The following is a 12,975-nucleotide window of genomic DNA, read 5'->3' as shown; positions in this document are numbered from 1 at the left end:
CCAATGGCGGCGGCGCGGAGGCGGTGCTTCAGCCCGCCCGTCCAGTCGGAAGGGGGGCAGCCAGTCGAGCGACACCCCCGCCGCCCAATGGCGCCGCCGCGAAGGGCGGGCCTCGGGGGAGGGCTGTTTAAACGCCGGCGACGGTTAGCGGCCGGTAACGGTCGCGGCGGGAGGACGGGAGCAGCCGGGCCCTGTCAGGTACCGGGGGGGCCCTGTCAGGTACCGGGGGTAGGCCGAGGAGGAGGGTGGGCCCTGGCTGCCTCAGCATTCCCCGTGTCCCGTCCCGTCCCGTCCCGTCCCGTCCCGTCCCCCCCCCCCCCCCCCCCCCCCAAGCCCAGGGCTGCCACACAGCGAGGTGAGCGGCTCTGAGGGGGCTGAGGCTACACCCCCACCCTGCCCCATCCTCTCCCAGGCCAGGACACAGCAGCACTCCACAAGATTTCTTGAAATTTATAAAAATAGCACTGGAAAACTCCTTTTTTTTTTTTTTTTTTTAACTTTTTTTTTCCCCAATTAAAAAAAAACAAACAACGAAAGCAGCAAGCCGCCCTTCTCCCACTGAGGTGACCCGTCACCATCACTCAAGGTCCACACAGACCCGCTTGGGTGGCTGCTCCGTGGCACGGCCGCTCCCCGGGGCATCGCTGCAGTGGCTCCTCTTGGTCTCGGGGGGCTGCTCGTCTCCATCCCCCCCCAGCTCCAGGCCCCAGGGGGTCGCGATGCGACCCCTCCGCACAAAGTGGCGGATGCGGGCCTCCAGCCCCTCACACTTGGGGCGGGCCAGTAAAGGTTTGTAGGTGCGGGCTTTGACGCCTTCCACAAAGCCGCTGACCTGGCTGCAGAGCGGAGGCTTCATATCTCCCCAGAGGATGGGTGTGTTGTTCCCCGGGCCTGCAACAGGATTGATAAAATACCAGTGGTTTCTGAGCAATCTATTTAAATACCCCTTTCTTTCTTTGTTTTTTGTTTTTTGTTTTTTTCTTTTTTTAAACCAGTTACCCCCATCCCTCTATAATTCCAAGGTATTGCAACAAAACCATCCCTTACTTTTTCCAGTAGCCACGGGAGCAACATCTAACCCTCCTAACATGTTACGTAGCACTTGAGTTTTGACTGCGTGGTTGGCCCAGAGCTGCTGTAGGTGGGTAACATTGAACTCCTGCACTTCTCGGTCGTAGAGCCACTGAAGGTTTTCGAACTCGCAGTCGTACAGGACGAGGGGAAACTCGACGGCCATGCTAGGGAAGAAGAGAGAAGGCGTTACTTGCCACCATCTAGGGGGAACGCTGTGACAAAAAAGGCTCGTGCAACAGCACATCAGCCTGTCCTTTCTGCCAAAAAAAGCCCCGTCTTTTTCAGAACTCCTTTTTCTGCTAAGAACTGAATTAGTTTTAACCAAATACCAAGGGCTAAAGCCATCAAAAGTTTGTCCAAGAGCAAGAAAAACGAGATCCTTTTGGATACCTCCCAGTGAGGCCACTGGCAGCTTGCTTCCATATTGTGAGAGACTGCTTCACAGTCTGGCAGAGAAGCAGCTCGCCAGCGGCACTTCATGTGCAGCCATCGCTTTGGAGAAGCAGTCCAGGAGGTTTTGCCGAGCTCTCTGTACCTGTACTGCGGTTTTTGGGGGTTCTTCTCTACATCCAGCAGCTCGTCAATGATCTCCGGGCTCTCCATCTTCTGGCCGATGAGGAAGAGGATCGCCATCATGCAGCGGACTTGGTGGTAGAGGAACGCCTGTCCCGTCACTTCAAACTGGCACAGACGGAAGGGATCCTGCGGCCCGGTTTCTCCTCCTCTCTCCACCCATGTCACTCCAGCGCTGAGGATCGTTCTCTGGAAGTTGACCACCCCGTTGGCGACGTCCATTTTACACAGGTTACGGAAATCGTGGGTCCCCACGTACCTCTGGGCTGCGGCATGCATGAGGGCCACGTCAAGGTCGGCGCAGGGGAAGAAGTAGCGGTAGGTCCTCTTGAGACAGCTGAACCGGGCGCTGAAATCGGGCTCCACGGGGGCCCAGGCCAGCACCCGGATGTCGGGCGGGAGCACCCTGTTCAGAATATGGGTGTAGCGGAGCTCCTCCTCCCCCTCGCTTCTGCCTTCTGAGTCACCCTCGTGGCCATTTAGCTTCTTCCCCTCCGACAGGTTTGAGCGGAGATCTAGGGAAATCACCTGCAAAACGAGGAAAGCCAGGATTAGATTGCAGATGGGCGTATTTGGCGTGCCAAGCCAAGTCTTCCTACACCGCTGCGAAATAAATTCAGGATCTCCTACAGATGAAGGTGTCTTAAATCAGGCGATCTTACCACCCCTTCCTGCGGGTAAAGCTGCAAGTGCCTCTGCTAAGGTTCCTAGCAGATGCTACAGATTCCTTTAATAAAACAGAGAAAGTTGCAGACTGCCTACGTAGCATGGTCTCGAAACGGCTTCAACTTTAGTCACTGTTTTTAGGATATAATGTGCTTTTTTTTTTTTTTTTTTTTTTGTGCTGGGGGTGATGACTTGAACACAGTAACAGCCTGGCTGTCTGAGAAACCTGGTGTGGGAACAAGTTAATTAACGCCGCAGGTGCCTGCACGCTTTAAACGGCGCAAGAAAAGGTGGCCCGTGCCCTTATTTCATGTGGCTCGCCTTGTGAAGGAGAGCAGACAGCCCATCTGAGCCAAAACCACCCCAGCGAGGCAAAAGCTAAGCCAGCTCCCCTTCCTGAGCCGGGAGGGAAGGAGAGACAGGCCCGGCAGCGAAGCCATCACGGCACAGGAAGGGCTGAGCTTTCCCCAGCGGCTCGGCCAGCCCGATGGCTCCGTGCCCACCGAGCGGGCCAGCTCCCACTCCCACGCTCCCTTCTGCTAGCTGCGACTCCCCTCAGACCCTTCTGTGCAGGAATTCAGCTGCCTGGCTCTGCAGGAAGCTATCTGATTCTTGGATTATTTTTTTTTTAATTTTTTGTGGGGTTAGGGAGTTAAATCAGCTGAGAGGGCCCTGCCAAGGAAAGGGCATCTTGCCTTTTTTTGCCAGCGCTGAGCTATTGGGGAAGCCGCAGCCTAAACCGCATTTCATCCTCTCGAAACAGGCCCCTGGAAAAAAAAGTAGCACTGATATGGAAAAAACCTAGCACTAATATGGGAAAAAACTTAGCACTAATAAACACTTTGAGGGTCTAAAATCCTCATTCCACATGCAGGAAGCCTTCGCCAAGGCTTACTTTCAGATTTAAAAGCTGTCAGCTTTTAAACAATGAATCCAACCTGTGCTGTCTGGGCTCGTCGCTGTGGGATCTCCATCCCACACAGGAGCCCCGAAATCCGAGAAAGCCTGGGGGGTGGGATCCTGACCTGTCCAAAGGCGCTGACTCCTTTGTCCGTCCGCCCACAGCGGTGGTAGTTGGAGGTCTGTCTGTCATCTACCAGCCGCGTCTTCTTCAGGGCTTCAAACAGTTTCTCTTCGATGGTGTTGCTGGTGTTCTCCTGGCTGGCAAACCCCTGGTAGCCCCAGCCCAGGTAGGCGATCTTCAGTGCCACGTGTCTGCGGCCGTGGGCGCCGAAATCGAACGGCCGTTGTTGGCGTTTCTTGGCTTTCCTGGGGGCTGAAGGAGCCTCTCTTCTCCCGGCGCCCTCCTTGTCCTCTCGGAGCTTCTCCTGCAGCCACTTCACCTCCTCTTCCAGCTCCTGCACTCTCTTCAGGAGTCGCTCCTGACCGGTAAATGTGCTCTCCTCGGCCATAGCCGCTGTCTCGGAGCCTTCACTAGTTGCTGGCAGCTCCTCGGGGTCTGCAGAGAAAGAAGGAAATTGGGGCATTTAGTGTTTTTACCTGACTTTTATTACACCTATAGGCTCGCTCTATGAAATAATTGTTACCCGCAGAATAATTCTTTTTTTTTTTTTTTTTTTTAATACCTTGGTGTTCCTAGCAGAGCATGGGAAGGGCCAAGGGGGCTTAGCTTAGACAGCTTCATCTTACTCAAGTCTCTTTTTTTGCACTTTTTTAATCACTCCTCTTCCCCCAGCCGCTGCCGCACGATGGGATCTGCTCCGTCAGCCCAGGCGCGGCAGCAGCACGTTCCCGGCTAGCCTTTTGCTATCCGCGCGGAGCCGTCACAGAGCCCTTTCCATTTTCGCACCGCGCTCAGCCAGCATCAACACTTCAGACAGCCCGCTAACAGCTGCCATTCATCTCGGCGCGCCATCTGCTCTAACATTTCGTAATGGCACGGTTCAAACTTGCTTTTTTTTTTTTTTTTCTCCTTCCAAACCCCCTTCGTGGCGTAAAGACATCCCAAACCTGCATCGTGAGTGGAAACCGTGGCTGGATCCCTTTTCGCTGCAGGTCTTGAGGTTTACTACAACCGGACTCGGCTACAACAGCCCAAAAGCACCTAAACGTGCTGCGCTGCGCCTTCTCTGCGGAAGTCAAACACCGTCTTGGATGTCCCTAGATTAAATCACGACTAGATACGGTGTTTTTGAAAGAAGAGGTACCAGGGGAAAATCATTAATACCTCTGCCCGGCGTTTGTCCGTCATCCCGTTAGTACTTTATGTATCACGTAATTAATTTTAGCTTGCTTTTCAAGCAGGGGTTGCCTCAGGGGTGGCTTTGGGGCTTTATAGCCATGCTGCCTTTCCATTTGCTGCAGGGAAAGAGCCTTCTGCTGGCGGCAGGACGTTTAGCAGCACGGCCAGGGCTCCCAGACCCCCGTCCGATTAACCGCAACCTAAATCAACACCCCTGAACCCCAGAAGTTGAGAGTCGGAGCCCCCTTTACGTCTTTGGCCAGCTCGAACATGCTACAAGAAATTAACTCTGGGTTTTGTTTTTTTTTTTGTTTTTTTTTTTTCCAGAATCCACCCGGTTTGGCGGAAATCATGGAGGGGATGACAGGACCGGACAGGTATAGGTGGGCCGCTCCGGACGATGAGGAGCAGCCGGTGGCCGTGCTGGCCCTGGGCCGGCTGTACGGCCAGCAAGGAGACGGCGAGGAGCGGGCACGTCCCCGTGACGATCCCTACGCCGAGAACTCCCTTGTTTTGGGGGGGCAGCCGTCCCTTCCTACATTTTCAGAGGATCGGAGGGGAACCAGGAGGTTGGTAATGAAAAGGAAAGTGCTGAGGCACAGACCCGACGGCGGAGTGGAGGTCTCCGACGAGTCGGTGACCAGTGAGGTGGAGAGCGAGGCCGAGGTTTGGAGCCTGAGGCAGAAAACGCTTCAGCGAAGGATGAGTCCGGAGGACAGCATCTCCGAGGGGGAAATCGAGACGAGCAGCAGCTCCCTCGATGAATCCCCTCGCCGGTGGCCCCGTGGGGAGAGTCTCTCCTCCCTCCTCGGGGATTTGAGGAGCCGGAGCTCTCCCGCTTCTCAGTACGCCGCTGCGGCAGGACAACCCAAATCCTTCATTCCTCCGCGGTTTGAGCCGCTGGGACGTAACCGGGGAAAAACCGACCCGGTGGCCAAATATTTTGAATATAAACGAGAATGGGAGAAATTTCGAATCCCGGGGGAGGATCGGCGACAAGAACTGCGCTGGGGCATCCGGGAGCAGATGCTCTGCCAGCCCGAGCTCCCGGTCAAACCGCGGCGTCCCGCCGTCCCCAACGCTTACGCCGTCCCCACCGAGAAGAAGCGAGCAGCCTTGCGCTGGGAGGTGCGCTGGGACCTGGCCAACGGCCTCCTCCCCAGGAAAAACACCTCCTCCTAGTTTTCCCCTGCTTCTCCCGGCTCCAGCGTCCCAGGCGAGGATGAGGAGGGACGGGGCGCGAGCACCGAAAACCAGCGGCCGGCGGGAATCCTTGAGTATGGGGAGAGACGGGGAGGTAACGGCTTTTTTGGCACGATTACCGCGGACCGTTGTCCTCGGGAGGTGTTACCGATGGCGCCCGGGCGGCACCTCCCTCTAATAAAGCACGTGGAAAGATTCATTAAGGTTCTGCGGGTTAATTGGAAGTGCCTCTTAACAGCCCCCTCCCCGCACCACCCGACTGGGTTCCCCTTGCCTTATTTCACCTCAGTTTTTTAAAATAAAGCGAGTTTTAGGACGAAGCGAAAAGAATATTGCTTTTCCGGCAGGGACTGAGGGGGCTCTCTGCCCCTCCCCCACCCCACGGGGGGGACTCTGTCCCCCCTTAGGGACCCCCCCCAAACCCCGTGGCGACAGCACCGGCACCCTACGGGGTCCCCGCTCCTCCCGCACGCCGGGACACCCCCCCGGCCCCCCGCACCCCCCCGGGCCAGGCCGGCCGTACCTACGGGGCCGCTGCCGGGGCCGGGGCCGGTGACCCGGAAGCGCTCGCTCCGTCCGGTGCTGCCTCCGGAAGCGGCGGTCCGCCCGGCCGCCAGGGGGCGCTAGGACCCAGCCCCTTTCCCGCCGCCCGCCCCGAGCGCCCTTCCTGCCCGCAGCCGAGGCGGGTGTCATGGCGGAGGCGGGGGACAGCGGCGGCTGGCGGGAGCGGGTGGGGACCGGGCCGGGCCTTCCCCCGCTCCCCGGGGCCTCCTCCCGTCCCCTTCCCGCCGTAACGGCCGCCTCTCCTTCCGCAGCTCCCCGGGCTGTACCTCCCGCCGCGCCGCCGGGGTAAGGGGAGGCCTCGGCCCCCGCCTGAGGGAGAGGCCCTGGCCCGGGCCTGGGCCTCAAACCGCCTCACGTACCCCCGGCCTTGTTTGTCCTTCCTCAGCAGGCGGCGGCGATGAGGAGGAGGAGGAGGACAGAGGTGGGTCCTCGGGGCCTTGCCGTGAAGCAGGCGGGGGAAACTGAGGCAGGGAGCGGGGCAGTTGGGTGCGGGGGGGGTTCCGCGGCGGGCCGCGCTCTCTGCTCGCTCGTTACCTACAGCTCCTGGCGGCGTCGAGGGTCCCTACGAGAAGGGGTGGCCAGAGACCCCTGTATCGGTGGGAAGGGGGAGAGATTTTTTGTAAAAAGGCATCTTTTTTAAGGAGTTTCTGCCTCTTCCAGCGGGCTCGGCGGAAACCTCCCTGCTGAACAAGCTGATCCGCACGTCCCTGGTGGAGTCTAGCCACCGAGTGGAGATCCTGCAGCAGGACCCTAGCTCCCCGCTCTTCTCCGTCAAAACCTTCGAAGAGCTGCCCCTGTGAGTCGCCGGCGGGCTGGCGGAGCAGGAGAGCTGCCGTCGTTTGTCAAACGGGCCCTTTTTGATGCCTTTTTTTTTTTTTTTTTAACAGGAAGAAGGAGCTCTTGCAGGGGATTTACATGATGGGCTTCAACAGACCGTCCAAAATCCAGGAGACGGCTCTGCCCATCATGCTGGCGTATCCGTGAGTAGTTAACGCCAGGCGGGTGAGCCCCAGCTCCCTCGAGGCATCCCTGGCGCCGGGACGCCAATCCAGGGACCCTTGCGCGCCTCTAAGCAGCCTTTGCCTTGCAGGCCCCAAAATCTGATTGCCCAGAGCCAGTCAGGGACAGGGAAAACGGCAGCTTTTGTCTTGGCGATGTTGAGCAGAGTTAATGCCGCTGAGAAATACCCGCAGGTAATGCAGGAAAGGGAAAGCTGATGCAGGAGGGGTTTTCCCAAGCCCTCGAGACGCTGCCTGGGGGCAGAGCTCTGGTTTTTTTTACCTGTCTCTGAATGATTTTTATCCGCTGGAGGGGGATGAGAAACCCCCAGGTGCCGTCGCAGCAGCAGGTAGGACAGAAAGCGTGTTGCCCGCTAAAGGGAGGTACTTCTGCTTCCTAGCGGCTGATTAAGCCAGGCTTTAGCTATCCTGGAATTTAAAGTGTGAAAAGCAACTGCAGAGGCTACTGGTTTTTTGGTGCCTTAAACGCCCCCACGAGTCCCAGTCACCTCTCTGCATGCACAATCAGCTTTGCGAGCTGGTTACTGTGGTTTGAAGTTGCTCGTCTCAGGCGCACGAGGGGATTTAAGCCATTGCTTTAAAGCCGGGTGCAGAAACGAACCGCACCATGCTTCAGGAGAGAAATTTCCCCCTCAAACAGCTACAGCGACTTCTTTCTGCCTACCTCCCTCAAGCTGTGTCGCAGTCCCAGCTCCCTCACCTCCAAACATGACCGACTACCCCATCCCCCTGCGCTTTTGAGGGAGTTTAGTGGTGTGGGCTCTTCTTTCCGCCCCTTCGAAATACCTTGTTGTCTGCCCGGTGTATCCCATCTCCAGGAGCGCCCTTGGCTTTTAGTCGAGGCGTTTCTCATCTGACAGCTCTCTTATCTCCCTTCAAGTGCCTCTGCTTGGCTCCCACCTATGAGCTGGCCCTGCAGATCGGGCACGTGATCGAGAAGATTGGGCGGTTTTGCGCCGACATCACGGTTATGTACGCTGTCCGGGGAAACCGAGGTGAGTCCGGTCCTGCCGAGCAGAGCTACTGGCACTGTAACGGGAGCGTTAAGTGAGTATAGGGATCCCCTTTTAGAGCCTTGAGCTACCAGGGGCTGCGCAGACCTCTGTGAAGGCCAATAAAATAGCGTCTGTATTCCCCTCTCCTGCTAAGGAGTCTTTTTCACAATCGCTGGCTGCTTCCAGGCTCCCTCCTTCCCACGTGGGGCTGGTTTCCACCCCCACCAGGCTGTAGGGAAGCGTCGGCCCTGCCTGCAGTTTTCACCTCAAACTCCACTTTGCCATGACCCCCTCAAAAGGCTGGAATCTGAGATAACCGAGGGAAAAATGCGCTCGAGCAGCAGAAACACGTTGTGTTTGGAGGCGCTTGGATGCAATTCCCCCTCTGGCAGTTCTGCAGGGCACCACGCTGCAGGAGCAGATCGTCATCGGGACCCCGGGGACGATGCTGGACTGGTGTTTCAAACGGAGAGTCGTGGACTTGAAGAAGATCAACATGTTCGTGCTGGATGAGGCTGACATCATGATTGACACTCAGGGCCTCTCCTGTCAAAGCATTCGCATTCAGAGGTGAGTTTTCCTGATGGCTGGCATCCTGCTTCCCTGTTTTTTCCCCTCTTTGCCCAGCTCCAAGGGAATCGGTCACCAAATGAGCTGAATCAGCAGCGAAGGAGGGCATCCCTGTGATGTCAAAGGGGCTTGCTGCTGTGAGAATCGGCTTTTGCAATTCGGCAGGCTCTGACCTGCTTAGTCCCAGGATCTGTCTTTCCATAAAACTGCGTCCGTGAGACACACAGGACAACTCCTGTCTCGCTTACCTTTCAGTTGAGCTGTTATAGCCCTTGGATTGGGTTCCCTTTCTGTTGAAGGCGACACAACAAAATTAGCTTTTTTTTTTTTTTTTTTTTTTTTAAATTCTGACGCGTACATCTGGGTACAAGGCCGCTCTCCTAGCCTGACGAGTCCTTTTTCTCCACGCCAGGGCTTTACCCAAGGGCTGCCAGATGCTGCTGTTCTCGGCCACCTTCAAGGAAACTGTGCGGGCGTTCGCCATGCAAATCGTTTCCAACCCCATCATGATAAAGCTGCGCGAAGAAGAGCTCACCCTGAGCAACATCAGGCAGTACTTCTTCGTGTGCAGGAGCTGGGAGGAGAAGTACAGAGCCCTCTGCAACATCTACGGCAGCATCACCATCGGCCAGGCTATGATCTTCTGCCAGGTAGAGCACCTCAGCCTGCCTGGGGAGATGGACACATTTGCAGTCAGCGATAAGAGAAACGATTCACTTTTACCGTATGGACGTGGGGGGCTCCTCCCAAGGCCCTCAAAATCAAGGAGCGGGCCCCAGGGAGGGGTGGGGAACACGTTGCCAGCATTCAAAGGACAGCCCTGTGGCAGAGGCAGCCTTTAAAAGCATCTCCCCTACCAGCTGGGACCGCCTTTGCCGGGCTCCCATGGTCACCGGCGCACGGAAAACACACCGTGTTTCCTTGCCCTTTGCACTGGGTGTCCTGATAGAGGCTTCTTGCTCCTGCGCATCGTTTTTGCCGCCTTTTGAGGTGTTAAAAAGTGTCGGGAGCTCCTTTGAAAGGAGCAGGGGACCCGGGAAGTTGAGGGGGAAAATATCGGTGAAGGGTTGGCGGGGAGCAAGCGGAACGACAGCAGGAGCTGCTACGAAACCTCTGCCTGCCTCTCCCCACGCGTCTAGACTCGGAGGAGCGCAGACTGGCTGTCGGTGGAGATGAGCCAGGACGGGCATCAGGTGGCCATCCTGACGGCGGAGCTGACAGTAGCCCAACGGGCCGATGTCATCCAGCGCTTTCGTGACGGGAAGGAGAAGGTCCTCATCGCCACCAACGTCTGCGCCAGAGGTAGCCCCGGAAAATCCAAAGCCCCTTCGCTTTTCTGATGGCGTGAAATGCGCTTCGGGGGTCTCTGCTGCTGCTGGTGGCAGCGTGGGCTCGAGCAGCGGATCCTCCTCGACCTGCAGGGCGAGGTGATCTCTTTCTGCAGCCCCTTTCTTCCCTTTTTCAGGGATCGACGTCCAGCAGGTCACCATCGTGGTGAACTTCAGCCTCCCCACCAATCAGAGGAGCGAGCCGGATTTCGAGACCTACCTCCACCGCATTGGGCGAACGGGACGCTTCGGCAAGAGGGGAGTCGCCTTCAGCATGGTGGAAAGCCAGAATGTGGGGCTCGTGCAGATGATAGAGGAGCATTTCCGTGAGTATCCGCGCGTCTCCTCCTCTCCAGGGGGGTGGGTTTGGGACAGGTGATCCCCCTCTGGCTCGTTTTCCATCTGCAAATGGACCTTGTTGGGCTGCTCTTCTTCCCGGGGCTCATCCCACTCAGTGCAGGCGACAGCTGCAGCTTTCCTTTCAGCCCCCTCACCCTTTTAGGGTTGGGGTTTTTTTGTTTGGGGTTTTTTTTTTTAATCCCAGCAGCCAAATTTTCAGAGAAACAGCCTAGGAGGTTGTGCGTGACCTGCAAGGGACGCTACAAACACTCAGGATGCCTCAGCACCTCTTCTTTTTTCCCTCCTTCAGGCATTTTATCTGCCTTTACCCTGCAAATCCCTGTCCCGGGGGAGCTGGTGCCCCGGTTTAGCTCAGCCCTGGCTGTAGGAGAGAAGCCGGCAGCTGAAATGGCACAGGTCTTCCCTGAGCGCAAATCGATCGTCACTCGTAAACATCAAGAGGGTTTTTCATGGGATTTGCAAGATGCCGTGGCTGCAGCTGTGGCTTTTAAAATCCCGGTGCCTGTTTTCCCCGTGATTTTTAGGGAAAAGAAAGTTATCAAAACCTTTCGGCTTGCAGAAAAACACCTCCCTTCCTCAGCTTTGTCCTCAGAGCTGCTCAACTGTCTTGGCAGCTTGCCCTTTTAAATTTAAACACCAAATGAGCCCGTGGCAGACACCTGGCAGAGAAGACATGAGCCAGATAGTCTGGCAAAGATATTTTTTTTTTTTTTTCTCCCCTGAGCAGCAGAAGCATTGGGCAACTGTGATGAGCTGGAGGTGGGCGAGTCCCGACCACGGCCACGGCCACGGCCAGAATTAGCCAAAGGAGCCCAGTGTGGGATTTCCAAGGGCTGAAAATCTGAGCGGATGAACTCCCAGCGACCTGACTTTTCCTTTTTAACGCCATGACGTTGCAATTCGAGGGCCGGGGCTGCCTGAGGAGGATAATGGACCTTCCCCCTCCCGCATCGCTTTGGAGGTGGGAACAGAAAGCGGGAGCATGTCCGAAAAACCTAACCTGCCTCACTGCTGCTGCTTCTTGCTTGGGCTGCCTCTTGCTTTCTGAGCAGCCTCGTCTCAGCCGCTGCCCTTCATCCAGTTTACACTGTTTTCTCCGCATTTGCTCAACTATCGCTTGAAGGCCACGGACCGGGAATAAATACTAGGCTGAGCATTTCGGGAAGCTTTGCAGCCTGTGCGTGTGTGTGCAAGCAGTGCGAACACCAGCTCGTGGGGTGACTGGGCTCTCTTTTCACCCCGGTTGCACCAAGCACTGACAATTGGGTTTTTTCCTTCCTACAGAGACCAAGATCAAGCAGCTGGACCCAGACGACATGGATGAGCTTGAGAAGCTTGAAAACTGAGTGAGGAGTGGGGATTTGCTCCCCCAGATATGAGTTTTGGTTCAAAACGGAAGGAAAAGTTACAGGGGAAAAGCTCCCAGTTCTCTTACAGCTTCCTAAAGCTGTTTGGTTTTGTTGTGACGTTTTAGGAAGAAGGCTGGGGGGGAACCCTCAGACCCAGCGGTTGTTGTCCCTGGTTTTGTTCCTCGTTATCTCTCTGAGGTTTTCACAGCCATGACTTTGCGGGGCTTGAGGAATCCCCCGAGGGGCTTAACGCAGGGTAACACTCCTCAAAAACAGGTCTAGGGGCACGCGGAGGGGTCAGAAAACAGGTAAAAAAATCCGGTAACTGGCCAAAAAAATCCGCTGCTCATCTCCAGGCAGTGTGCAGTGTTTCTCAGAAAAACCTTTAATAAAAAAAAATCAGGAGAAAGGAGTGAGTTATAAGAACCCAGTCTCGCTAGATGGCAGCATGAATCTCCCAAATCCCGCCGGGACCCAGAATGCCAGCATTTGGGGTCACGGCAGTGGTGGTGGGAGAGGGGTTGGACCCCCGTCGGTGACTGTCGCCAGCCCCGGGGTGTGTTTGTCCTCAAAGGGTTTGTCCCTTCGCTGTCGCCAAGCTGATCTCTCACAAAATAGAATAATTCTGAGGGTGGTGTCGCTCTTCCTCTGCCAAAGTCACTTGGAATTTATCGCTTTTACACGCAGAACAGTTTTTATTAGGTCAAAGTGCTGACAATGGTGTTGTTTGCTGGGGCTGCCAGCACCGCCCTGCTCCCCTCCTTCGGCTTTCCAAATTTCTTTCCAAACCCCATCTCTACAGGTGTTGCCAGATTCCACACACACACCCCCCCCCCCCAACACTGGCTGGAATAAGGCAGGCTTTAAAGCCTTCCCTCACAGCCCCTGGGCCTTATTCTGCACCCCTGGGCCAGAAAATCTTTTTATTTGGGAGTGTTTATATTGTTTTGGTTTTTTTTTTTACCAGTGCCCCAAGCTGCTTCCCTGCCCTGATGAAGGTCCCACATCCCGGCAGGGGTACCCCGGCCCTGGGGCTGGGGTGTGAATGTCCTCCCTGGGAAAGACGCTGGC

At 56.3% G+C, this 12,975-nt stretch overlaps 3 protein-coding genes across 14 annotated transcripts; 2 read left to right on the top strand and 1 right to left on the bottom strand.

Annotated features, from left to right (window-relative positions):
* Positions 1 to 3: 3 nt before the first annotated feature.
* HYLS1 (HYLS1 centriolar and ciliogenesis associated) lies at positions 4 to 5,918 on the top strand. 2 transcript variants are annotated; one of them, XM_030021251.2, is made up of 2 exons: positions 4 to 198; positions 4,844 to 5,918. In XM_030021251.2, exons 1-2 carry the CDS (start codon positions 4 to 6, stop codon positions 5,696 to 5,698), a joined length of 1,050 nt encoding a protein of 349 aa, XP_029877111.1. In that variant the 3' UTR covers positions 5,699 to 5,918. The 2 variants fall into 2 exon arrangements, with proteins under 2 accessions (XP_029877111.1, XP_029877112.1); XM_030021252.1 differs by lacking the exon at positions 4 to 198 and adding an exon at positions 1,873 to 1,965.
* PUS3 (pseudouridine synthase 3) lies at positions 509 to 6,314 on the bottom strand. 3 transcript variants are annotated; one of them, XM_030021239.2, is made up of 5 exons: positions 6,243 to 6,314; positions 3,339 to 3,772; positions 1,610 to 2,175; positions 1,048 to 1,238; positions 509 to 891 (listed from the first exon to the last, which is right to left on the bottom strand). In XM_030021239.2, exons 2-5 carry the CDS (start codon positions 3,723 to 3,725, stop codon positions 578 to 580), a joined length of 1,458 nt encoding a protein of 485 aa, XP_029877099.1. In that variant the 5' UTR covers positions 3,726 to 3,772; positions 6,243 to 6,314; the 3' UTR covers positions 509 to 577. The 3 variants fall into 3 exon arrangements, with proteins under 3 accessions (XP_029877099.1, XP_029877098.1, XP_029877100.1); XM_030021238.2 differs by lacking the exon at positions 6,243 to 6,314 and adding an exon at positions 5,121 to 5,351; XM_030021240.2 differs by lacking the exon at positions 6,243 to 6,314 and adding an exon at positions 4,285 to 4,823.
* An 83-nt stretch (positions 6,315 to 6,397) lies between these two features.
* DDX25 (DEAD-box helicase 25) lies at positions 6,398 to 12,533 on the top strand. Of its 9 annotated transcripts, none has more exons than XR_005932934.1 (12): positions 6,451 to 6,568; positions 6,669 to 6,704; positions 6,944 to 7,079; positions 7,171 to 7,263; positions 7,374 to 7,476; positions 8,183 to 8,297; positions 8,639 to 8,867; positions 9,280 to 9,517; positions 10,007 to 10,169; positions 10,333 to 10,521; positions 11,286 to 11,516; positions 11,840 to 12,533. XR_005932934.1 is itself a non-coding variant. In XM_030021247.2 (11 exons), exons 4-11 carry the CDS (start codon positions 7,199 to 7,201, stop codon positions 11,899 to 11,901), a joined length of 1,113 nt encoding a protein of 370 aa, XP_029877107.1. In that variant the 5' UTR covers positions 6,398 to 6,449; positions 6,535 to 6,704; positions 6,944 to 7,079; positions 7,171 to 7,198; the 3' UTR covers positions 11,902 to 12,533. The 9 variants fall into 9 exon arrangements, 7 of the variants coding, with proteins under 7 accessions (XP_029877107.1, XP_040981018.1, XP_040981017.1 ...); XR_005932933.1 differs by having other exon boundaries at positions 11,283 to 11,516; XM_030021247.2 differs by lacking the exon at positions 11,286 to 11,516 and adding an exon at positions 6,398 to 6,449 and having other exon boundaries at positions 6,535 to 6,704; positions 8,690 to 8,867.
* The last annotated feature ends 442 nt before the right edge of the window (positions 12,534 to 12,975 follow it).

The sequence above is a fragment of the Aquila chrysaetos genome, chromosome 8 (genome assembly GCF_900496995.4).
Source record: "Aquila chrysaetos chrysaetos chromosome 8, bAquChr1.4, whole genome shotgun sequence".
Classification (NCBI taxonomy): domain Eukaryota; kingdom Metazoa; phylum Chordata; class Aves; order Accipitriformes; family Accipitridae; genus Aquila; species Aquila chrysaetos.
The sequence above is the reverse complement of the archived record's forward strand: the minus strand, read 5'-3'. Positions and strand labels throughout refer to the sequence as shown.

Bases quoted from the DNA above. Each gene is read 5' to 3' on its own strand.
- HYLS1 (XM_030021251.2), top strand. From the start codon at position 4: ATGGCGGCGGCGCGGAGGCGGTGCTTCAGCCCGCCCGTCCAGTCGGAA. The intron at 199-4,843 runs GTACCGGGGGGG...TTTTTTTTCCAG, and splicing joins GAGCAGCCGGGCCCTGTCAG to AATCCACCCGGTTTGGCGGA.
- PUS3 (XM_030021239.2), bottom strand. From the start codon at position 3,725: ATGGCCGAGGAGAGCACATTTACCGGTCAGGAGCGACTCCTGAAGAGA. The intron at 2,176-3,338 runs GTCAGGATCCCA...CTCGTTTTGCAG, and splicing joins GAGTCAGCGCCTTTGGACAG to GTGATTTCCCTAGATCTCCG. The intron at 892-1,047 runs GTAAGGGATGGT...ATCCTGTTGCAG, and splicing joins TCCCGTGGCTACTGGAAAAA to GCCCGGGGAACAACACACCC.
- DDX25 (XM_041125081.1), top strand. From the start codon at position 7,199: ATGATGGGCTTCAACAGACCGTCCAAAATCCAGGAGACGGCTCTGCCC. The intron at 7,264-7,373 runs GTGAGTAGTTAA...TTTGCCTTGCAG, and splicing joins CCCATCATGCTGGCGTATCC to GCCCCAAAATCTGATTGCCC. The intron at 10,522-10,844 runs GTGAGTATCCGC...TCCCTCCTTCAG, and splicing joins GATGATAGAGGAGCATTTCC to GCATTTTATCTGCCTTTACC.